Source organism: Peromyscus eremicus, chromosome 1, assembly GCF_949786415.1.
Source record: "Peromyscus eremicus chromosome 1, PerEre_H2_v1, whole genome shotgun sequence".
In the NCBI taxonomy this organism is placed as follows: Eukaryota; Metazoa; Chordata; class Mammalia; order Rodentia; family Cricetidae; genus Peromyscus; species Peromyscus eremicus.
The window spans coordinates 38535003-38560865 of NC_081416.1; the positions used below are offsets into that span (position 1 = coordinate 38535003).

General features: G+C 39.9%; 1 protein-coding gene across 4 annotated transcripts in view; it reads left to right on the plus strand.

Annotated features, from left to right (window-relative positions):
- Cfap95 (cilia and flagella associated protein 95) overlaps positions 1 to 18908 on the plus strand; it is a 97443-nt gene extending 78535 nt beyond the window's left edge. For 2 of the 4 annotated variants that reach the window (XM_059259615.1, XM_059259633.1), the window contains exon 6: positions 18611 to 18908. In XM_059259615.1, coding sequence (XP_059115598.1) covers positions 18611 to 18793 — 183 coding nt within the window. In that variant the 3' untranslated portion in view covers positions 18794 to 18908. Of the gene's footprint in view, positions 1 to 6856; positions 7147 to 7166; positions 7474 to 18610 lie in introns of those variants that run through there. The other 2 variants (XM_059259624.1, XM_059259629.1) reach the window with 2 other exon arrangements.
- Positions 18909 to 25863: the final 6955 nt, after the last annotated feature.

The following is a 25863-nucleotide window of genomic DNA, read 5'->3' on the forward strand; positions in this document are numbered from 1 at the left end:
TGTAGTACATAAGTGGAGAGAAGGGATTACTGAGACTTATAATGTCTTGTATTTATTAAGAAATACTTGCTGATTGTAAGAATCAATGATGTTTTATATCTATGATTTATTTTTGGAAATTAATGGATTTTTTAAGGGAGAAAATATCTAAGGTTAGAAGTATTTAAGACATATTAATCATTTTCCCCCTTGCTTATTTATTGTCTCCACCCTGAATTGAACTTGCAGGAAATGAAAATCACCTTTCTATTTACTTTTATCTTATGAGCACATAGAAGTATGGAACTTAATTCAGCTCTGGGAAATGGAATGTTGATTTTTTTGAAGTCTAGTTTATAGCTGGAATATACTTATATTTTAACAATTAAACAACAGGACAAGAGGGCAAGGCCTCACATTTAAGTTACTTGATTAGCCAGTGAAAAGTCTTAGGCTGATCTCACATATGAAGAGTTGGGGTGAGAAAGGGGATATAGAGATGGGGATGGGGGTGGGGGCAGGAGAGAGAAAATATACAAGAGAAACTAAATAAAAGTGGCTTCCTACTGGCTTTACCTTGGGCATCTTAACCAGTAAAATATCTATGAGATAAAATTAAAATATTTAACTACTGACAAAGAAGATTTAAAAATGCCCTTATTGTCTCAAATAGTGTGATTATCTACTATTAGAAGAACCAAGATATATTAAACTGGGAAGTAACAGGATGAACAAAATAAAAATTTTCCATCTGGGGGGTGGTGGCACATGCCTTTAATCTCAGCACAGAGGAGGCAGAGGCAGGCAGATCTCTGTGAGTTCAAGGCCAGCCTGGTCTCCAAACCAAGTTCCAAGAATGCCAGAGCTGTTACACATGGAAACCCTGTCTCGAAAAAACAAAACAAAGCAATTTTTTTCTTCATGCTACACTAATCAGTAAATTGTAAAAGATAAAAACATACAAATATAGCAACACAACATAAAATAATTTCTTGGAGAGAATTTTTCCAAGCCCAATGCAAGAAATGTGGTGACTTAGTACCCCATCCCCCCAAAAAAAACCCCAAACTTTTTTCCTTGTAGAGGCTCCTCCATCACCAAGAGATTGTTTCTCTGTCTCCAGAATCAGAGCTGTCAGGTGACTGAATTGGTCATCAGAACATGACAAAAAGGACTCTGTACTAGCTACCTCATCTTTTTTTTTTTTTTTTTTTTGGTTTTTCGAGACAGGGTTTCTCTGTGTAGCTTTGCGCCTCTCCTAGAACTCACTTGGTGGCCCAGGCTGGCCTCGAACTCACAGAGATCCGCCTGGCTCTGCCTCCTGAGTGCTGGGATTAAAGGCGTGCGCCACCACCGCCCAGCCTAGCTACCTCATCTTTTACAGGCTGAGTGACCGGGCTACTGTTAAAGGAGGGTGGGGAAGGGACACTGAAGGGTTTGGCTTGAGGTAGAGGAAACAGTCTCGGGTATCCATCCTGGTTAAGTCGGGAGTCGATTTGCGGCTTCTGTTGGCTCCAGCTACTGTTGACTCAAGGGAGGAAGGAGTTGCTGAGTTTATTCACTTGCTTGCTAACAGCAAAAACAAAGATCCCAAGAGCTGATACAGGAATCGTGACTGAAAGAGACAAGACTGAAAAACTGATTATAAATGAGATGTGTAAGTTTAATATAACTAAAACCTCATTGGAGTTTTGCTTTTTATCAGAATTGAACATTATAAGAATTATGTGAAAGAACAAATAAACTAAGCAAATAGAAAACTGTTTTGAAAAAGCTGCAAAACCAATTTAGCTTTTACTAGTTTAGAGAAAAAAGAATTTATGATACCATCTTTATCGTATGTTACTTTCTTGCTATCCTATTTCCTTTTGAAAATAACTCTTAATCCATAACAACAGAAAATATGATAGCTTATGGATGGATATATTTAACACATACAGAAACAATTATTGCAAGAGAATTGTTAAAGGCCTTACAGAAATGAACAAAGAGCATGTATAGACAATTCATATGGTCGGAAATACAATTAACCAAATAAATATAGGTAAAAGATAGAATTTAAAAGTAAGAAATATGAGTTAAATTAAGAATTTTTTGCTAATAAAATTCTCAATATTTTTTAAAAAGATGAGCCTGGAATAAAAATGGGAGGAGATGGATAGTTTTGTTTGGTGTTAGGCAGGGATACATTATTTCATCTTCCTGGGAAGAAGTTTGCCAGTTTATATTAGGTTACTATTTAACCCTATAAGTCTCATTTAAGAAAATTTCATCAAAGAAAAATAATTCAAAATTAGGATAAAGCCACATATGCTGGTCAGTATATTATTTATAATAGTAAAACTTAGAGAATGCATGAATATATGTTATTAGGGATAATGTTAATATATTACGATCACAGATGGCATTGTACAGCCTTTACATTGTTCATGAATAGTGCTTAATAAAACATTGAAGGTTAAAAAATTAACATTAATATGTATAGTTCATCAAAACTACATGAAAATGTACATAAAATTAAAAACTTGGAGAAGCTCTCAAAGTGTTGGCAAAATTGGCCATTGAATATAAAATTTTGGTGATTTTTTTTATCTTTATATATTTTTTAGAATTTTCCAATACAACAGGACTTATAATTTATGATAAAAATTTATAGTCCACATACACACGCCAAAGCTTGTTTTCAAAGGCTAATGAGATGGCTGAGTAGGCAAAGGCTTTAACCATCAGGCCTGACAACCTGAGTTCCCACATGGTGGAAAGGTAGAAGGAGAGGATTTCCACCCAAAAGTTGTCCTCTGACCTCCATACACATCATGATACATAATTTTCTTCTCCACAAGAAATAAACACAAGAAAAAAGCATAAGGAAATACATAATTCCAAAATGAATTTCAGGCCTGTTTCTTTATTTTTCACAAGACCTGGCTCTATCTTTAAACAAAATGAAGCTGTGAGTTCTAATTCCGTGTCTGGTGCTGTGATAAAATACTAATGGGAGCCCTGGCTATAGCCCATCATTGTGAGGGAAGCTACAGCAGCGGGAACTTTGAAGGAACCAGTTATATCACATCGTCTTAGTTACTTTTCTCTTGCTGTAATAAGACACCACACAAATAAGAGTTTATTTGGTGTTTAGTGACAGAGGCTTAGAGTACATGGCTGGGAGTGTGGCAGCAGGCAGACAGCTCAGTCCTGGAGAAGTAGCTGAGAGCTTACATCATCTTGATCCACAAGTGTGAGACAGAAACAGACAGACCGACACACACACACACACACACACACACACACACACACACACACACACAGAGAGAGAGAGAGAGAGAGAGAGAGAGAGAGAGAGAGAGAGAGAGAGAGAGAGAGGAGAGAGAGATGGGGGGATAGACAGAGACAGACAGACAGATGGACAGATACACAGAGAATGGCAAGCATCTTTTGAAACCTTAAAACTGCTCCCAGTGACACATCTCCAACAAGGCCACACCTCCTAATCCTTCTCAAACAGTTCCATTAACTGGGAACCAAGTATTCAAACCTATGAGCCTACAGGGGCCATTCTCATTCACACCAGCACACACATTTACAATTGAAGGCAGATGGGAAAAAAATGCTGCCATGCTACCTGCCTGCTGCTTTTGCTCAGCTAGCTTCCCTCACTCTTCCACAGTTCAGGGTCCAGTCTATAAAATGGTGCTGCACACGTTTAAGGTGGATTTCCCATCTCAATTAACAATCAAGACAAACCCCACAATCATGCCCACATACCAACTCGACCTAGATGATGCTTCAGTAACACTCTATTCCCAGATATTTGAGTAACACAAATTGGTCTTTAAGGGTTTTTAAAACAAAGAAAAACAACATCAGTTTGAGTGTGTAAGGAAGTGAAGGTGGATCTGGGAGGAGCTGGGAGCGTGAATGTGATCCAAATATATTGTATAAAATTCTCAATTTGGAAAAAAAACTCTCCAAGGTGATTCTATTTTGTGTCAAACTGATAGTGAAAACACCTATTAAAAACAGACACCTAATTAAAAACCCACAAAATACGAAGGACAAAATATAAAGAATGTAGCTGTGTTCTTGGAGCATGTAAGTGTTTGGCCATTCATGCTTTTCACATTGTCAGCATTCTTGCTAATATTTCTCACTTTGCTCGAAAGCTTCCATGGTGGCTGCACAGCACGCCAGGGCAGTTGTCTGGCTTTAACTGCAGACTTCTGTTCATTCACTTCTCCTTTGATGCCAAAGTAATTGACTTTGAGGCCTGGTTCTAGCACTGCTTTTCATAACACATTGGTAAGTGTTTACAGTAATATATTGTGATAAGATGTTTTAAATTGTAACAGGCAATGGTTAAAACACAATGGAATAGCACTGAACTCTTACAATGAAATTAACATGCACACAACAAGTGTATGATTCACAAAATACTGACAAGGAAAGAAGAATATCTGTTACCCTGTTAGAGACTTCACCATGCGATCTTTGTATGCGTTGCTTTCTCTACTCATTCAGTCTATAACCTTCACATATGCAATTATTGAACAATTTTGAAAGCATTTACACTCACGTTATTTCAAATGTTTGTGAATTGAGACTTTATTTTTATACTGGTCTCTTACATCAGCTCAACTCATATTTGTAGGGCAGAATGTAGAAAATAAAGGGAATGTAGTTGGTGAATAACAGAATCAACATTCTTGGGGCGTGTAAGGAGATTCTCTCTTCCATCTCCTATGTTCTGTTGGTAAGGCTTGCCTCTGAGGTTTCTGTTTGAGTTCCTAAATTTTCATTCCCAAATTTCCCTCAGTTTTGGTTTTCTTTATTTTATTTCCACTTTCAGGTCATGTACTGTTTTACTCATTTCCTTCCACTGTTTCTTTATTCATTTCTTCTTTAAGGACCTCTCTCATATTCATAAAGGCTATTTTAAATTCTTTGTCTTGTGTTTAAGCTATGTTGCAGTACTCAGGGCCTGCTGTGTAAGGTTTCTGGGTTCTAGATGAGACATATTATCCTGCTGTTATTGATTTTTGTTTTTACACCAGAATCTAGGCATCTGGGTTTGGATGATTGTCATTCTAGGTGCTGATATGTGGTCTTGTCTTTGTTAGGCGGGTGTTGTGTTCCTTGGTTTCTGTTGCCCCTTTTGGTTCTTAGGAGAGTGTGGTGGCTGTGTGTTGCCTGGCAGGGAAATCCTCTGGATCCTGCCAGGTATAGCCACTAGGAGTCTGGACAAAATGTGTTTTTAGATATTGGGAGCTGACACTTAGAAATGGGGGTGGGCTGGAAGATGTGATGGAGATTGGATTTGGAGGAAGGGAGGGAGAAGTGAAGATCTGTAGTTAGCCTATGTGTTTCCCTCCGAGTTCTCTAACGCTTAAATTCAATGATTTGATATGATATGACTCTGTCTCATTGATTCTGTCCCATTATGAATCTCATGACCAGGTGACCTTCTAAAGTAAAGACTTTGGCAGACATTTCATTCTGTCAGTTTGAAAACTGGATAATCTTTTAATTCCCCCATGCACCTGCTAAGTCACTAATATTCTAGGACTGTATTATAGGAAAGTCAGGTTCTGAAGTGCCATAGTTTTCCCATAGAAAGATGTTACCATTGTTCTAATTGCCATGTTACTCCTAACAGTAGTTAGGTACCATACACCTTTGCCTCTAGCTCAGTTCTGTTTCAGAGAATTTAGGATTAGGAGAGATTTTACTTTCTTCTTTTCAGTTGTTGGATTTCTGCAGAAAACACATGTGTTTTTTTATAAAAGAGAAAAATATTTTAAAAATTGAGATCCCTAGGCTTCAAATTTACATGTGATACATTATGTCATATGGTTATAAATACAAATCATTGTCAAAGAAAGATGTCCTCCTATAATCCGGACTAAAGAATAAGAAAAATGATTCATGTGTTTTGTATGATGGAATGGTAGGACTAATATCAGTAGCCAGTGTTCCATAGGCTGCTGTGAGTGTTACTGCCTGGACCTAAGGTGTGATGTTACTTAAAAAGGTCAATTTATTTGTCAAAGTGAATATTCATATAGATCTTTCTATTTTTCCTTATAACAAAACCTTATTAAATTGGGTACATTTGTTTGTTGTGTAGCAATTTATATTTGTACTCACAGCCTCCTTTATACCTCTTGTGAAATTTCCTTGTGGTTGAATGTCTAAAATTACACAAATGCTGTAACTGGAGTTTTCTCCAGTCCCGCTCAGGCCTGCAGCCTCTCAGGCCCAAGTAAACACACAGAGACTTATATTACTTATAAAGTGTATGGCCGTGGCAGGCTGCTTGCTACCTAGTTCTTATATCTTAAATTAACCCATATCTATTCATCTGTAAGTTGACACATAGCTTGTGGCTTACCAGTACTTTACATCTTGCTTCTCATGGCAACGGCAGCTGGCAGCGTCTCCTGACTCAGCCTTCCACTTTCCAGAATTTTCCTCTCTGCTTATCCCGCCTATATTATACTTCCTGCCTGGCTACTGGCCAATCAGTGTTTTATTTATCAATCAATCAGAGCAACACCTTTGCTGCATACAGAAAGACATCCCCAGCATCCAAGCATGTTGTTAAAAGGAAAATGCAAAAATCTCTGTATCATGCCAGAAGAAAGAGCCATCTTCTGATATGGTACAGAAGAAAATGAAAAAGTTAAGGTACTATTCTATTGCTACTAATTTCAATTCTTTGATTCTATTTTGAATCTTTAAACTTTTCTTAAAGTATGATTAAATCTTATATAAAATTTATAAGATTAATATATATTTTAAACTTTTATTATGATATTAATGGCTTCAATCAGCTGCCTATACATGTTTTTGTGTTCGAGTCTCTATCAGTTTTCTGCAGGGAATCATGACCAGGCCTAACATCGAATTTGAAGTCTCCAGAAAGATGATGGGGCCCCACAACAACAATTCCACGTGGACAATAATAATGCCACTAAGTTGACAAATATCATCCACAGACCAGCTTTGGACTACAAACTGCTCAGAACAATTTTGAGATGGCTAGCTGAAATGATCCAGTTTCACAGACTTCTTGAATGAGGACTTGATTTGATAAGCCCTGAACTTTGGCATTATGCAGAGACTGGACAACAAATGATATAGCTACCTTTCCTAGAACTTGACAATTAACCCAAAATTTTTCTTTGCAGAATAAAGATGTCTTTGACTACAACCAGCAGGAAGCAATTTTAAGAACACAAAACCCACATTCCCAAAGAGGTGGTGTGGGGCAGGTAGTTTTTGGTCTTTCAGTGGGTTTCGGGTCTGGGATAATTTTCATCGTTTAGGAGGGTTGGTTACAAGTTGTTGTTGTTAATGGTTAGGAAAAGGGCTAAGCAAAGGAATAGAGAGTAGATTATTGAATCTGCTTTTAAAAGACAATTGCTAGTTTTAAATACTTTACATTGGATTGGATTTTTTTTAATTTTTATTTTTATTTTGCAATACAATTCAGTTCTACATATCAGCCACGGATTCTCTTGTTCTCCCCCCTCCTGCCCCCCTCACCTTCCCCCCAGCCCACCCCCCATTCCCACCTCCTCCAGGGCAAAGCCTCCCCCACAGACTGAGATCAACCTGGTAGACTCAGTCCAGGTAGGTCCAGTCCCCTCCTCCCTGGCCGAGCCAAGCAATCCTGCATAGGCCCCAGGTTTCAAACAGCCAACTCATGCAATGAGCACAGGACCTGGTCCCACTGCCTGGATGCCTCCCAAACAGATCAAGCCAATCAACTGTCTCACCGATTCAGAGGGCCTGATCCAGTTGGTGACCCCTCAGCCATTTGTTCATAGTTCATGTGTTTCCATTCATTTGGCTATTTGTCCCTGTGCTTTATCCAACCTTGGTCTCAACAATTCTCACTCATATAAACCCTCCTCATTCTCGCTAACTGGACTCCCAGAGATCCACCTGGGGCCTAGCCATGGATCTCTGCATGTCTCGGGCTGTCTCTCGACCATTGCCAGCAGTCTGTTGTGGGGGTATCTTTGTGGATTTCTGTGGGCCTCTCTAGCACTTTGCTTCTTCCTATTCTCATGTGGTCTTCATTTACCATGGTCTCCTATTCCTTGTTCTCCCTCTCTGTTGTTGATCCAGCTGGGATCCCCCCCCCCCAAGCTCTCTTTCCCTCGACCCTTGCCCTTCATTGCCCCCACCCAAGATCCAGCTATACCACTCTTGGGCATATACCCAAGGAATGTTCAACCACACCACAAGAGCACTTGTTCAGCTATGTTCATATCAGCATTGTTTGTAATAGCCAGAACATGGAAACAACCTAGATGCCCTTCAACTGAAGAGTGGATAAACAAAATGTGGTACATATACACAATGGAATACTACTCAGCAGAGAAAAACAATGACATCATGAGGTTTGCAGACAAATGGATGGATGTAGAAAAAATCATCCTGAGTGAGGTAATCCAGACTCAGAAAGACAAACATGGTATGTACTCACTCATAGGAGGATACTAGATGTAGAACAAGGATGACTGGACTGCTACTCACATCACCAGGGAGGCTACCTGGAAAACAGGACCCCAAGAAGGACACGGGGATCGCCCAATGATCCAATCTCTTTTTTCTTCTTTGGAAATGGAAGAGATCTACATGAACAGCCTGGATTGGATTTTTATATATTGTGTTCAAATTATATATATTGAGATTGATATTGTTGGAAAATGCTGTATGTATATTTCTAATCTTGCTCAGGATATTGTACTTAGACAGTTCATTTAACAATGTAATACAATTTGCTAATCCTTGAATGTTATTATTATCAACTATTAGGATATAAAGAAGTGAAAGTTAGTAGTTAGACATTACAATCAAACTTGTAGTCATATTAGGTATGTTTTTAAGGTCGAGCAGAGATATTTTAGATAGACAAGTCATCTTCAAACCCTTCAGAGATCTACCGAATATTGCATTTAAAATGTTTTAATAACTTAGAATTTTTTCTTTTCTTTTCTTTTTTTTTTTGAGTATGAGACATGTTGGCTCCTGGCAATACCAATCTACTTCAAAGAAGATATGGGCATTAAAGAAACTGCATATGGAGTTAACTTTCATTGTGGCAAAAATTAGCCACTGGACAACAAAGTGTCCTCGAATCGCCTGCTGACAATCAGGACAAAATGGACAGACAGGACACGAAACAAAGGACTACTGATTCTTGCCAAGACAAGCGTGGTTGTGGCTTTAGCAACAGGCATCCTCTGAGGCCAGGTCAATATGGCACCATTGTTAAAGTGGCCTTTGCAATCCAGAAAAGGTACAGTGTCCCGTTCTTTGAAGGCAGCTGAACAGGCAGTGGACCAATGGCTTCTGACGTGCAGAGGAACAGCAGCTGAAACAGTTATTCTTGAAAGAGTAAGTAGGCTGACAGAATCTAACCTCTCTGTGGTAGACTGGCATTTAATAAAAGAGATGAAGCCACCCACAAGCCAAGAAGAATGGACAGCTGAATTCCAAAAATACCAACCATTTCCAGAATTTAAAATCCTGAATCATAACAGGACACTAGTGGAATTCAGGTTTATCTGGTACATGGACTACTCTCACTGAATGTGAGGTTGAACTGTAGGCCTTGTGTACATCCTACTTCACAAATGAATCTGTTAGATAAGCTAAGCCTATAGGCTGAAGATGATGCCCCAACATTGCAGAGAAACCTCAGGTGACTGTCCAGGCAGCTGGCTGTTTCTGTCAACTCACATTTTTTTGGAAGCTGCTTGCTTGCACTTCCTGTTTTACTAGGTAATATTATTTTCTTCTTGGGTCTCTGAGGGAGTTGAAGATTAGATAGATATAGTTAAAGATTAGGTAGTTATAGTTATAGTTTTCCTTGTTAAGAATTTCAGAAAAGAAACTCAATAAAGAGGTGTAAGTGTATAAATTTGAAAGACATCATAAGATAGTTCTCTGTTAGTAATATAAGTTAGGATAGAAAGTGAGTCAAGTACATTTTGAACTTACCAAAATAGCATAGATAATGGAATATTTTCTCTGAGTCTGTCAAATGCAAATGGACTAGACATTGTTGAGGTATTTATTGCTTGTATATATTGTATATAGTCATTGTACTTACTGTATATAGTCTTTCTTTTATTAGTTACAACTTTTTTCTTTTTTCTTTTTATTAGACTAAAAGGGGAAAATGTGGTGATATTTTAATTGTGCTGAAATGTAATTTTATTTGTATGTTAATAAATAAAGTTTGCCTGGAGATCAGAGGTCACATAGTGAGATCACATAGCCATAAACAGGAGTCAGGCAGTGGTAGCACACGCCCTTAATCTGATCACATGGCAGGCAGAGTCTCTGTATGGTCAAGGACACAGCTAAGCATGGTGACACCAGCCTTTAATCCTAGTACCAACCATAGAAACCTGGAGGTCTATGACGAGGCAGTGACGAGGAAGTCATGTGACTGGGCTTAGAACTAACGAGAAGGCAGAACAGGAAGGCAATAAAAACACGTTAGATGGGAAGAAACTCTCTCTGTGGAAGCGATGGTGGTGAGGTGGTAAGATAAGGTAGTTGTGGCTCTTTGCTAGTTCTCTGATCTCCTTGGCTATTACCTCTGTATTTGGCTCTGTGTTTCTTATTTAATAAGACTGTTTAGAACTTCATCTACTTTTAAATGCTTTTTCCTTTATTAAATGTATTCAGTAAAAAGAAATAGGAAATTCTTCTTAAATGTATAACAAAATGCATCCTACTAGTTACACATTTATTATTGCTGTGCCAGCTGATTACTGTTATTTTTCTAATACAACCATTGAGAGGAAACAGCATCCAGTGGGAATCAACTCACTGAAGATTAGTGAAGAACTGAGTAAGGTCTGTCACCCAGTGTCATCCAGGGTAGGTAAGGCAGATTCTTGCCCATTTCCTCCTATGCTGCTCTGCATGTGTGTTTCCCCAGGGGGAAGGTACGGTCTTCATTTGGGTACATAGGAGTCATGGAGTTTTTATACATGATGTATATTAAAAATAAAAAAAGAAAACCTTACAGGCAAGCTATGAAAATATGTACTTTGGTTTTGTCCAATGTGACATTCACATCAGAATGCTTGCTGCTTTGAATGCCTTTTAAGAGTAAATGAAGTACCCCAAATGAGTGTCATTATGGGCATACAAGGGAAGGCTAGCCTTTGCTGTACTAATGCCGGGTGGGCAATGGCTGTCATTACAGTACACACAGGGTAGTTCACAGTGGCTGACTTGGCCAGGAAACAACCCATTATACATGTTTATGGATGAGCTGGGTGGATGGACAGAGACTGTTTTCAAATTACAGTACACAATTAGGCAGCTAACAATGTTTCAGAAGACTGGTCTCCAACTGAAAACTGACCTTGAAAAACAAAACTATCAAATAAGAAAGGAACCAAGGAAACAGAATGAAATCAGTGAGAATAGATCCTCAGAATGGCCTGATGGAAGGTTTGGAAAACTTGGCTGAGGATTAGGTACACACGTTGACTAAGAAACAGCGATGTCATTTTTATCGGGGAAAAATGATGCAGGAGATAATGGCACACAGGTTACCCATATAACTTCCGGAGAGTCAGTAGTGGTTTATTCTCAGAATATAGGTGACTGAACCATGCTCCTTTATTTTAAAAAATAAGAATATAGCACCCAGGAAGCATAGGGTGTGGGGGTGGGATGGACTATGAATAGTGTGTATCAGTCTACATGATAAAACCTGTCACTTGTCTTTCGAGTGAGTGAGGGTCAGTTGGGAAACTCCTCACTAAGAAGCCTAGTGTAACATCCTAGGCTGCCTGACATGATCTATAAAAGAGAAAGAAGGATGCAGAACAAAAGGATGGGAAGAAGAAACCTCCTCAGCCAGTTTTGCCCAGGCTAGCCTTCTGTGTGCCCTTGCTGCAGCTTCAGTGGTTTCCAGCACGTAATCGGGCTCTTTAGCCCTCGACATTCCTTTCCTCCTTGCCTTTTATCGGCATGCTTCATTGAACTCCCTTAACCCTCTTTCTGAGCAGCACATGCTAAGGTGACTAAAAATTGACTCATCCCACTGTGTTTGGTTAGATCTGGCTCTGTCGCTTCTTTCTGCGTTAGTGTGATTGGTGTCCACTGAATTCTTCAACCTACAATACTCTCCTTGCTGCTTCTTACCTATCTTCCACGACTTCTCTTTTGACCCAGCCATGGGCACCACTGACATTTGGGTTCCAGAACACTGCTCCTCCTCCTATTTTACCCAGTCTCAGAGAATTTATCTGTCCCATTAGCTCTGCATCCAACATTCTGGGTGTACAGTTTTTGATTATGTAATGTAAACCTTACAAGAACATTTCAAGAAATCCACAAGGATAGCCACATAACTTCTGTTAGAGTCAGCCATTGCTTACCCTCTGAAGAGGGGCAACTAAACCACGCCCCTTTATCCTACATAAATCAACATGTAAACCAGAGCAAGGACACATAGCTATGGTACAGTTTTCAACCTCAGGGAAATTCACGGAGTACAATTATGTAATCCACAGTCCATAACAGATACGATCCATGGTCCCTGAGATGTTCTCTACAGCTATTTTCTCCCTGCCGATGATCACTGCTGCGTGTAGGGCACTGACTTCTCTCCAGGCCATCTGTCCCATCACACCGTCTTCCAAGCAAACATTTTGTACCGAAGCCATCTCAAATTAGAAATGTCTAAAATGTGACTCATAATTTCCCCATAAAAAGTCCTCCCCCATCCCTGCATCTTATTCTTTTTAGTGGTGTTACAACTCTCCCCACTCTGCAGATTTGATGCTATGAATCATCTTTGATTCTTCGTATGCAGTTAGCCATGAAAATGCTCTAAGCTCTTTCTGTGAAATGTCCCTTCTCTATATTCTGCAGGAACCTCTGTGCAGTAATGCTTATTATGTACACATGAAGCACTAGTTCCCAGTTATCCTTATCTATAAAGGGCTCAGAAAGATCTTTCAAATCCTAATCCTGCCTCAGAGAAACAGGCAGAAATCATGGTCTGGGTAGCACTGAATACTGGGCCTGCCAACAATCTGTAGTAATTCGAATGTCTGTTTCTACATATACTTCTAAACACTCTTCCCACACCCACTAAGGAAACATTAGACAAGGATTTTAGGTATTCTATTGGGATGCTGAGCATATGATAACTGTCTGCAGCTTGTGTTGGAAGAGGAAGTGAGTCTAACTGGTAGCCAGCCTTCTTCCCAACTCTATCACAGTGGAAAACAATTCCTCTCTCCAGATAAAAACCTCCTTTGGATGCCACAACTTAGTTCTTATAAGGAGATTGAATACTCCCCATTTCTCCTCTTCTCTCTTTGCCTTCTCCCCCTTCTCTATCCACTTAAATTTTTGTAGACAGGATCTCACATGGTAGCCCAGGTTGACCTCAAGTCAAGGCAGTCCTTGTCCTTAGCCTACTAAGTATGGAGTGAGCCACTGTGCCCAGATGAATCTCTCTCAAAAATACTCACTTTCTCAAAGATCATTTCCCATGCCCTGCACAGTGAAAAACTAACAAATAAGAGCCTAGACTACTGTCCTTTCAAAGTCCTGTTCTAAGGTTGTCCTGGCTTGCATCTGGAGACTTGGCTTTCAGGATCACAATTCCCTTATCAGAATGGCTCCCTGTGCCAAATCTAATCATGCAACCCACCTGGTTTATGCCAAACACCTGTTTTTCTTCTGGAAGTATAAAATTTTGGTGCATGGAGACCAGGTTGGATGTGATCAGCACCCAATAAAAACCCTGGCCATGCATTTCTAATGAATTTCCTCTGTAGAGAGGTTTTAACCCTTGTCTGGGATAGCAGTCCGGGGGTCTGCACCTGGTATCCTCTGGGCTTTGGCCCAGGCACCTGTTTTCGATGCTCATTTTGCTTTATATTCTTTTGCGATAATAAATCACAGCTGTGTGCAGAATCTAGATACACAACCGTGTGTCTTCATAGAAAATCATCAGGCTCAAGGGGGTTCCTGACCCAACTTAATCTTCTCCCTAAAAAGAGGAGAGAAAGAAGTGTACTAAAAATGACTATAATCCATGCTCCACCCCATGTGGATGGATGCCTTTTGCTGAAAGCCAAGTCTGCTCCCTTATGTGGAATGTACATGAGCTGTGTCTCTGCTGGAAATGGCGCTGTTGGACTTTTGAGGCTAGATAATGAAAAGTGATGCATATTCCTCCTGATTCACTTTATGTCCTTAGTGGCTAACATAGATAAACACTGAAATTCTCAGCCCCTTCCCTTTCTAATCTTGGTTGGAGATGGCTTGGTCCCCTTCCACTCTCATTGGTACTGTAGATGCCACAGAAGCCTCTGTGACTCATATTCTGTCTCTACTCCAATGCTTATCTCTGCTGTCTTTATTAATACCCCCCTTTTCAGAACTGCAGCCCCTTCCAGATCTTGGCCTTACCATGATACACAAAGTGGCTCAGGATAGATGAGTCTTAGAGGTCCTTTCTGTCTGACCATCGAAAGCAAGTGAAAGGCAGTATGAAAGGTCACCAATTTTAAGAGTTCCCAAATGGATTGGGGCCAGGAGACCTCTATGTTTTTCTGTTTTTATTATATTTTCCCTACTATACTTCTTTCTGTCCAGAACAAAGGGACCCTTCATGGTTATAAAGAGCAGGGATGGGGACAACATTGGCCCTTTCTGTTGTCCTGATTTCCTTCTCCTTCCGTTTTTCTTCCTAAGGTTCCTCAGATGCTATCCTCTCTCCCCAACTCTTCTGTAAGCCATCAGAGTAAAGGGCACTTTCTGTACACATTTAAGGGAACTCCACCATCTGCTGTTTGGTGTGACCGCTGTTCGGACGCCTCAAGCCTGGTCATTTACAACAAGGCTAATATCTTGCTGGGAAAAAAAAATCTTGTTTTGCATGCTGCAAGCCAACATTACTTTGTTCTTTGACTGGTGTTGTTCTGAAACACATTTTATACTCCCCTTGAGCGAATAGGTGGTTACATACACTGAGGGGAAACACATTAATGTTTTGTAAATCATCTCCCCCTGTGTATCGATCTGCCTGGTACTCCTGATTGCTTGCTTGTTCAGGACTCCCACTAGCCCAGCTTTGCCTTTGGGTCTGAGCTGCAGTCACTGTGGGGTACCTGCTTTTTCCATGTTCTATCTCAAGGTGTTTGAATTATACTTTGAAAAGGTGTCTCACCGTACTTCCCAGTGAGGAATTTAATCTCCCCAGTTCCTGATAAATTGTTTTTGTTTCTGAAGGCCTATGTTGTTCACCTGTTCTGTGTTTGGATCTTTCTGCTTTCCAGCCATCTCCCTTGCCACAAGCTCACCCACCGCTTGCCTTCACTACCACTTTTTAGAGTATGCTCTGCTGCCATGGTTCTGACTCATTTCCTTGGTCCAAGAGCCTAAGCGTTCTGAGAAATTACGTCAAGATGCTTTTAGCAAGATGCACAAAATCCGGCTTAAACTGAGTCAGGCAGTAAAGGCAATTAATTGGCTCACATTTTTGAAACATTAAACTTTGGGAAAGGATCAATACAACAATGTGTCTGTCCTGTTTCTTAAAGACTCTCCAATCTCCTCTTTACAGTATTGGCTTCGGGGGCTGGAGAGACCCTGAGTTTCATCCCTGGCACTGAAAATAAGTAAGAAGAAAAAAAAAAACTTAATCTCATGATCTTCCTGCAGGGAAGCTTCTAGAGCTTCCTCGTTTAGGTTGGCAAGGTCCCTAATGATTTGCTCTAATCTTTGACGACCTGCTGACTTGAGAATGGGGTGAAAATATACCAATTTTCTTAGGTAAATTAGATTCTGCCCCTACTTCTGCACCGAGGTCATCCTGCTTCACACTGGCAACTTCAAACTGGGAAAGGGAACTCGGGGAGAGCTGGGGGGAGCTCTCAGCATTCTGTGGGAAAGATGAAGCTCCAATCCTTATTTCCGACCTTGCTCTGGTCCCTTGAAATGGGCAACAGCAGGGGTATTTATGCCATGGAAACTGGCTACTGTTACACAGTGGCTCATTTGTTTAACCGGCAGGCACGCTGCAGTGCATGTTAACAGGCAACAATCTTTTTAACTAGTTTCTCTAACTTTGGAATCACTCCCATCAATGCACATGTTGATTTTAAACAACGCTTTTACTGAGATATCATTTACATGCCACAGAATTCATTTTTTTAGATGTTTGGCTTGTTTCACTTTGAGTAATGTTTTCACCCACACCACAGTAACTATCTGTATTTTATTTCTCTTGGTACCGAGAAATATCTGTTTGTCCATCCATTAGAAGATGCTGTGTGAGTTGCTGAGACCCAATTCCAACTGCAGTTCTTAAATGCAGTCTTTTCTTCACCAAGTGCAGCAGTCTGGAGAGCAAGTCCTGTACCTTGCCTGGGCAAAACCATAGAGCTGGCCCTGGTGGTGTGAACGCCATTGAGCAGGACCGAGAGTGTGAGAGCAGGAGAACTGGCCCCTTGCTGTCTGCTACATTGGGTGAGCTAGCTGGGGCAGTGTCAGAAAGCTCTACCTGGTGGTGACAATGAGGGAAAGCTGGCAGGCTGACCAACCCAGCTACCACCCAGTCCCAGAACCAGGACTACGAGGCAGCCCACCCCAACACCCACCTCATCTATGAACTGTTGGATTATATGAAGGGGCTGGACCTGCAGATCCAAAGCTGCAGGATCTCCATGACACAGGGCAACAATAGGATGTCCAAGAGGAGTCCCAGTGAAGGCCCAGTATCGATACTGTAGCAGAAGCCAAAGGCCTCAAGCCAAACCAATGACTCATTTCAATGAACACTTGCAAATAAAGATGTATGGACAAAAGGGTAAACTATGTGACTCATTGGGCCACACTACAGCTTCCATGCTGAGATTTTGTTTTGTTTTATTTATTTTTTTGGTTTTACTTTTAAATTTTGTTTTGGGGGGAGGTTGCAAGGGCAGAGGGTGAAGCAAAGGCAGAGGGACAGAAAGATGAGAGGGATTGGGATGCATAATATGAAACCCACAAAGAATCAATAAAAAGTAAAAAAAAAAATTGTCCTTTCTGTCTCTAGTCTTTTAATGCTTATGCTGTCAGAATCATTTCCCTAAGACATGACACTTTGACTTGTCATTCACCTCATAAAAATACATTGCCTTCTCTGCCTGTGAGATGCTGAAGGAACACACTGACCTTGCATTTGAAACTCTTCAGTTTGACTCTAGTAAGGAAAGGAATGAGAAGGTCCTGCTTCCTATGAATGGGTAGTTTGGACCAATAATACAAAATCTCATTAAAAGTACTTATATCTGACTGATGGACCATGTATTCCTCCATCCTTCCATCTAGTCTTCCGTCCATCCACCCATCCATCCACCCATCCATCCATCCATCCATCCATCCATTCATCCATCCCATCCTTCCCACCCATCCACCCACCCACCCAACCAACCAACAAACCAAACAAAAACAGAAAAATCCTTCCACCCTGAAAATAGCACCCAATGTCAAAAGCCAAAGTCCAAACCATGTGGAGCAGCATCATGGATTTATTGTATGGCTGTATGATATCTTTGTTTATGCTTCTGAAATGACACTGGGTCTTAAGTCAGACAGGTCTGGTTTATAACCAGCCTCAGCCACTTAGCACTGGCTTCCTTTACCCTCTCCTGGGGCCTTAGGAAAGTCTTTATGTGCAAAACAGGAGTAAGAATCAAACCCCAGTATTCAATTATTGGATCAGAAAACATCAGCTCTAAAGTATTGTGCTCAGCCTCAGCCCCTAACGGGCACTCACAGATAAGTGGACATTGTGGTTGAACACATGGTTAAAATGTCAATAAAAAAGAAAATCTGAGAGTGTCTTTGGTGTTCTTTAAGGGTTTCATAGCTTTCATGGCTTCATTTCCATCTGGTGCTTTAAAATTAGAACTGGTTTAAAACAGAAGTCTGATGATCAGTTTTTTATCAGGCCTTCTGTTGTGGATCTGCCGTCACTCCCGGTATAGTTCCAAAGAACCAGTGCTTTCTTGGGAAATGGTCAACAATAGCATCATACTTTATTACTATGAAGCTTTTTAACAAAGTGGCCTAAAGATAAGCATCTTAAACTCTATCGGGCTGTTTTGAGTCAAATTTCTCATAGGAATGAACCTTGGTGATTGGCCTTTACCATTGTGGGAAGCATGATTTAGTAATTATTAAAGATTTAGCACAAGATATTGTTCTTCAAAATAATCCTGACTTGTCAATCAAAGATATTGAAAGTAGTTAATCCTAATTACTTTGGTTTTATTTAGATTATCATAATGCTTAAATTGGCCTCCGTACTTCCTTAGTTTAGAAAATTTATACATGCATAATAATGTACATGTTTAAAGTCTTATCAAACCACTATGAGCTAGATATTCTTTCAGGGTTGGAACTACTTGTAAATGCCAGCCAGTGTTTGATTGTTCTTCACTGAGACATTTGGTAAAACCAAATTAATCCATTGTTATTGTTGAAAATTCACCTTTACTCATAAGAACCAACCTTTGGAGCTTGCTCCTTTGAACATATACTTCAATCACTGAATATTATTTCTTTTTTCTCGTTGTAGGCTTGCCCACGTCAAGATGAGTACTCCATAGTCTACAGGAAGTGCCGTTCACAGTTCACAGACCTAGATGGCTCCAAGAGATTTGGCATCAACACGTGGCATGATGAGAGTGGGATTTATGCTAATTCAGAGGCCAAGCAAAAACTCTACTCATTGGCGAGCAATCCTATTATTCCACGTTGAAAGCAATATGTATGCAATCAGACTCTCAGGTTAATGAAAAATAACAAATGTAGCAGTAATAATTTCCTTTAATAAATACAAAGTCTCCTGATCCAATGAAATGTTTATGTTCATATTCTCATGAGCTACTCTATATTTCCCCAAATTTAGCATATACGCCACTAAGGTGAGGCACACAATTCTAGAATGTATTTATGGCTGCTTTCTTTGTTGTATGGAATATGCATTTCTTTCATTGTTACAAAAATGTATAAAACTAGCACTATCCAACTTGTAATTGTTTAGCATGTAGCTAATATATATTTATTTGGTTAGTTAGTTTGTTTTTACACCCTACTGCAGTTTCTCCTCCCTTCCTCTCTGCCCAGTCCTTCTCCCTTCCTCTCCCCCATCTCTTTCTCCTCCTGTTTCTCTTCAGAAAAGGGCTGGCCTCCCATGAATATCAGCCAGCTATGGTATATACGTTGCAGTGAGACTAGACACCTCCTCTTCTATTAAGGTGGAACGAGGCAATCTGGTAGGAGGAAAGACTCTCAAAAGTGGGCAACAGAGTCACAGATAGCCCCTGCTCCCACTGTTAGGAGTCCCGCAAGAAGACCAAGTCACACATTGTAACATATATGCAGGGGGCCTAGGTCAGTCCCATGCAGGCTCCTTGGTTGTCATTTCAGTCTCTGTGAGCCCCTGTGAGCCCAGGTTAGCTGATTCTGTGCGTTTGAGGGCGATCTGGCTGGGACATCTATCACTGCATTGATCGACAGGATTGATTCTACTGATCTGGTTGATTAGGCATGTGTCTGTCCCCTTCTTCCCTCACCACCCCATGTGTGTTCCTCCCCAAAGCTGCACGCTTTGTCAAAGAGGATGAAGAGGATGACCTTTCTAGAACAGAGGAGGACCTGTCTTCATCCAAGGGTATAGGAGTAGCTGTGCTCCCCTGCTAGAGCTTCCAAACAAGCTAAGTTTTTCAAAAGTGAGTCAATTTTATTTCATTTTGGTGGTTCTGGAGATTACATGGAGGGCCTTGCACACACTAGGCAAACACTGTACTACTGAGTGACATTCCTAACCAATTTCTTCCCACTTAAAAAATTTTAGTGGAAACACAGTAGTTGCTGATGTTTCTGCCATATAATATGTTTCAATACAAGTATACCATGTACAACCTGGTGTGGTAATACATGCCTGTGATCCTAGCACCTGGGATTGAAGCAGAGAGATGCAGTGTTGAAAACCAGGCTACATAGCAAGTCCTTGTCTCAAAAAGCCTAAACCAAAATAAACCAATAAAAAAGACAAAAAAATCAAATAATGTATAATATTCAAGTTGAGTATTTTTTTAAAGATTTATCATTTCTTTATTTTACAGACATTCAAAATTCTGTACTCTATTTTGAAGTATACAACTAATTATTGGAACTAAATTTACCTCAATATGCTATAGAACACTGGGCTGGCTCTTCTAACTGGTCCTGTTTTCTGCTCTCTCTCTGTCCCACCTCTCAGCCCCTCCTAGTCTGGTGACCACTGTTCTACGTGTGTAAAACTATAGGTTAAAGACCAAGAGTTAAGGTTTGGGCAGCACTGATCCTATAGTGATGTTGTGTGTGTGTGTGTGTGTGTGTGTGTGTGTGTGTGTGTGTGTGTGTAACCCACAGGCTTTCATTTTTTTCCGTGGTAGCTAGTTGCAACCCGTTTATTCAAGGTAAAAGCTTTTTGAGTCTGTAAGATAGGAAGGATCAGACAACGAGACCTTTGGAGGTTGTTGGGAAATCCAATCATCTAGGATTAGATTGAAAGAAATCTTAAGACTGTCTTGACTTACCCTCCCATAAATTAGTACCAGCCACCTGGGGCTGCAGGACAAAGTGGCTTACACAATAGAAGTCTTTTTTTTTTTTTTTTTTTTTATTTGTAGGCTGAAAAAGCCCCAAATGAAGTTTCTGACAGGCTTTGTTTATGGCAAGGACTCATTTCTAGTGCTTTGCTGTGTCTGCTTATGTGGGAGAAGGATGGAGTTGCTCTCTTTCTATAAGACCACGTATAGTTGGGATAGAGCCTACCCTTATGACCTCACTTAACCCTGATTACCTTCTAAAGACCCTATCTCTCCGATAGTCATGCTTGAAGCTTAGAGTTCTGCATACGAATTTGGGCAGAGAATAAAATAGCACACAACTGTCAGCCAGGGTTCTATTAATATCATATTCTGTATTCTGGCTGATTTTTTAGGTGAATTTGAACTTTGATTTCCTCTGAGGATGGGTTCATTTTGTTAACCTGGCTTTAATTTCCCATCACTATTTTCTATATTCATTTTATTTTTAGTCGTGTGTGTGTGTGTGTGTGTGTGTGTGTGTGTGTGTGTATTGTATGTTTTGCAGGATTTATGTGCACATATATGCAGGTTCTTGTGGAGGCCAGGACCAGGAGCTGAAGTTATAGGCAGTTGAGGAGGGTGTTTGGAATTGAACTGGGGTCTTCTGCAAGAGGGCAGTTTTGGTGAGCATTGATCTTCTCTCCAGGTAAAACTTACCAGAATCCAAGAATGACTCTATTGTACTCAAAGAACACACATTGGTGTTGCCTATATTGTGTTAACTCTTTTATCTGTTAGTTACTCTAGATCAGTGTTTCTCAGTCTTTGGGTCATGCCCCTTTTGGGGTCACATATCAGGTATCCTGCATATCAGATATTTATGATTCATTGTTATGGAATAGTCTCCTTGTACATTGCGAAGATGTGTTGCTCTCATTGGTTTAATAAAGAGCTAATTACCAATATCTAGGCAGGAAGACTTAGGTGGGACTTGCAGACAGGGAAAAAGAGAGCTGGGGATGAAGAAGGGTGGAGTCATCAGGAGATGCAGAGAGAAGCAAGATGAACTTGTGCTTCTGAAAAAAGGTACTGAGTCATGTGGTAGTACATAGATAAAAAATGTGGATTAATTTAAGTAGTAAGAGCTAGTTAGTAACAAGCCTAAGCTATCAGCCAATCATTTATAATTAATAATAAGTCTCCATGTTGGTTATTGGGGAGCTGGCAGTCCCAACAAAAAACCCCATTTACAATTCACAACAGTAGCAAACTTACAGTTATGAAGTATCAATGAAATAATTTAATGGTTGGGGGTCACCACAACATAAGGAACTGTATTAAAGGGTTCCAGCATTAGGAAGATTGAGACCCACTGCTTTAGTTGATACCTGCTTAGGATGGCTTTTCCTTCTACTTATTACAAATTCAATTTAATCATTACTAATATCCATTAGTATGCCCAACCTGAAATAAAGATGACCTTCTCCTTCCAATTTCTGCCATAAATACTATAAAAGCTCTGGTGGAAATGGTTGTTTGGAAAATGGGTATCTGAACACCATACTGTGCCATCATTTCTTTCCATGAACAGAAAGTTTTAATGTCCACATCCTTACCTTAGAACTCTGTCACCTGTGCATACCATTGCACTGGCAAACATCATACTTTGAGTAAAAGACTAAGGTCTGCTATGAAGGATAAGCTTAATAACCAATTTTGCTGTGGATTGGCATAAGAATGAAATGAGAGATTTCATTTAAAATGATTGAGGAAAACATTGATTTCAAATGATGGTTACTTCTTCAACTAATCTATTTATTTTCTCAGTGAATGAATGGGCATAATGAGCTTATACTGTTGTGGATCTCTTTAGATAATTGATCTGGACTCAAGAAATACTTGAGCTCAGAATTGATGGTTATTGGAGAATGTCTTTTTAGGAAGGGACTATCCTGCCTCCTGATTGGTCCATGTCAGCATTAGAATTCTGAGACTTCCCAACATTTGTTATTTTTAACTGTCTTGATTGTAGCGTCCTAGTGGATATGAATTGATTTTATTTGTGATTCCTTAATCACATGATATTGTGTAGCACAAATCTTAACAGGTCGTATTAATAAAATCAAACCTGGAGCCAGGTATTGGGGTGAATGCTGGAAGATCAGAGAAGCAGAACAAGCCACAGCTTCCTCACCTCGCAAGTTCCTCATCTGATCCTGTTTCCTCAGACTGGAAACCTCTGAGTCCTCATCCAAATGGATCCCAGCTGAACTGCTGCTCAAAAGACTGAAAGCTTAACCCAGCTCTAGTTCCTCCTCCTCACACCTTAAATACCTTTCTGCTTCCTGCCATCACTTACTGGGATTAAAGGCTCTTGTTATGACACCTAGCTGTTTCCAGTGTGGTTTTGAACTCACAGAGATCTGGATGGATCTCTGCCTTAGGAATGCTAGGATTAAAGGCATGTGTGCCACCATTTTCTGGCCTCTATATCTAGTGGCTGTTCTGTTCTCTGACCCCAGATAAGTTTATTAGGGTGCACAATATTTTGGGGAACACAATATCACCACAATAATGGACATCTTTAGTTGTATTCTTTGGCTTTTTAAAATCTCTTCTTTAGAGAATTGTCTTAGGGTTTCTATTGCAACAAAACACCATGACCAAAGCAACTCAGGGAAGAAAGGATTTATTTGGCTTACAATTACATATCATTGTTAATCATCAAAGGAAGTCAGGATATGAACTCAAACAGGGCAGGAAACTGCAGGCAGGAGTTGATGCAGAGGTCATGAAGGAATACTGCTTACTGGCTTGTTCACCATGCTTTCTCAGCCTTCTTTGTTATAGAACCCAAGATCACCAACCCTGGGGCAGCCCCACTCATAATAGGCTGGGCCCTCCCACATCAACCACTAATTAAGAAAATGACCTACAGTCTTGTCTATATCTGGATATCATGGAGGCATTTTCTCAACTGAGGCTTCTTCCTCTCTGATGACTAGCTTGTGTCAAGTTGACATAAAACTAGCCAGCACAAAAGTCTTTATTTAGATGCTTTGCCCATATTTTGGTTAGGTTATTTATCTTTCAATTCCTTTTTATATTAAATTATGTGTAAGTGTCTATGGGAGTTTGTGTACATCAGTGAAGCTGCTTGTGGCGGCCAAGAGGGAAGCAGAATCCCTGGAGCTAGACTTAGGAAGGGTAGTTTTGCCCAATGTGGGTGCTGGAAACTGAACTCAGGTCCTTTATAAGAGCAGTCTGTGCTCATAACCTCTGAGCCATCTCTCCAGCCCTGTTATTTATTTTTTAAGATTATATACTTTGAAATATAATTTTTAAAAATGGAACATAATCTGAAAATTTTTTTATTTTACTTGAGAAGCAGCCTACATGACTTTATTTAGAAATAATCATTTGAATTTCTGTTAAAAAAACAACAGGAAATTTGAAAGTAGAAGTCTGGAAGATCTTAAAGGTAAAGATGCAAAAATGTATAGTACATGTGAATATGTCAATATTTCTGATAATGGTGATGTGGGCAGTCAGGAAAGGATTTTAAGGATATTAAGATTACTCACAAAATTCTGTGGGAACATATTCTTTACTTTTTCATCATATTCCTGTTTCCTTTGTCAAGTAACTTTAGACCTGATAAAGTTATCAGTATTTCTGTTGTGACAGAGCACTAGGAAATCCACATTACTGTGTAAGGAAAGCTTGCCTTTCATTTTAGAAGTGTGAACACAGAAGAAGTAGATATAAATTTGTTCGTATCTAGAAGATAATATGCATGTATTATGTGTAAGTCTCTCTGTACACATGTATAAATATGCACTCATATACATACTGTATAATGTGTTATGTATTGTGCAGAAAAAGAGGATTTGTGATTTCTCTGCTAGCTTTCTCTAGCCACCTGGAAACATACTGACTTAGAAAAACAAATGAAATTTCTTATTTTGGGAATCCACTAGGTGGGTTTCCTAGTCTTTTCTCACTGGGTTGGGATCTAGAACGTTCTCATCCTGATAGCAGCTGCTGACTCAAGGTTGACAACGCCAAGGGTGTCCTGGCCACGTGTAACCATGCAGCAGAAAAGGCAGGTTTTGAAGACATAGCGTGATGACAGGGCTCCCATGAGCAGTGAGTAGGGAATTCTCGGTGTCTAAGGCCTTTTCAAACATCTGTTTGTCACAGGCTTACTGAGTCATGGCCAGAAAAAGTCCTGAGACCAGCCAAGCCAGTGGGGTCTGACTTTGCAAGCATCCTGTCTAGAAGGAAGGGCAATTGGCATTTTTTTTTTTCAGTTAATCACAGCACTGCTGCATGTGTCTCATGACAAATCCTTCTTTGTACAAAAACTATGCTTCCTTCTATATAATATTTCAATCAGAGAATAGAGACAGACTTCCCCCATTGTCTTAAATTAGTGACATGCTTTGGTCCTTTTGGGTGACTCCAGGCTCACCGATCTTGCTCTGGCTGTTAGTGAAACTTTGTTCAGGGTTAAGACAAGGAGTGAAAAATGTTTGCCATGATCATACGCTGCTATGAGTGAATCCTCAGGTAATTAATGAAAGCACAATCTATATGATTTGTTTAAAATACTTGGTTCATTAACATGCTTAACCATCAAGGATTTAATGATCTTGCAAAAGGAAAGTAGCTGTAGGAGTACCTTAAGACAATCTTACTTCCTGTACAGCAAGCCCGAGTTTTCCAAAGCATTCAGTCTGCTGAGATCGTATGTAAACTAAAGCATGGATGGCATGTTTGTGTGGTACAGTTTGCCTCCAGAATGTCTCACTGACATTCCTGCAGCAGATACACATACTTGTAAGTTTTCAGAAGGCTGTGGGTGATGGTTGATCTCCTCTGTACTTGTGGTGCCATTTATTCGATTTATAAGCTTGAAACTTATTTGTGGACAAAAGACAGAATTTTGTCATCACATATGTATAGTCTTCTGAACTTAAGCTCTTTACATTTTTCTTACAAGTTACTTTCCTATCACAAATAAGCAGTGTACATGAGCTGAACCCATGAAGCAGAACAACCTAAATAAGATGTGGACCTAGACGCAAATTTGATTTACCCATGATATTTATAGATATAACTCCATAGATGACCCAAGGTTAACTATAAAAATGGATGCCCACATAGCTGCAGTGAAATAAAAGTGCCTTCAGTTTCCCTTGGCACCTTCCTGCCATCTCCAGCACCCTTTTGCAACTTTGGCTTCACC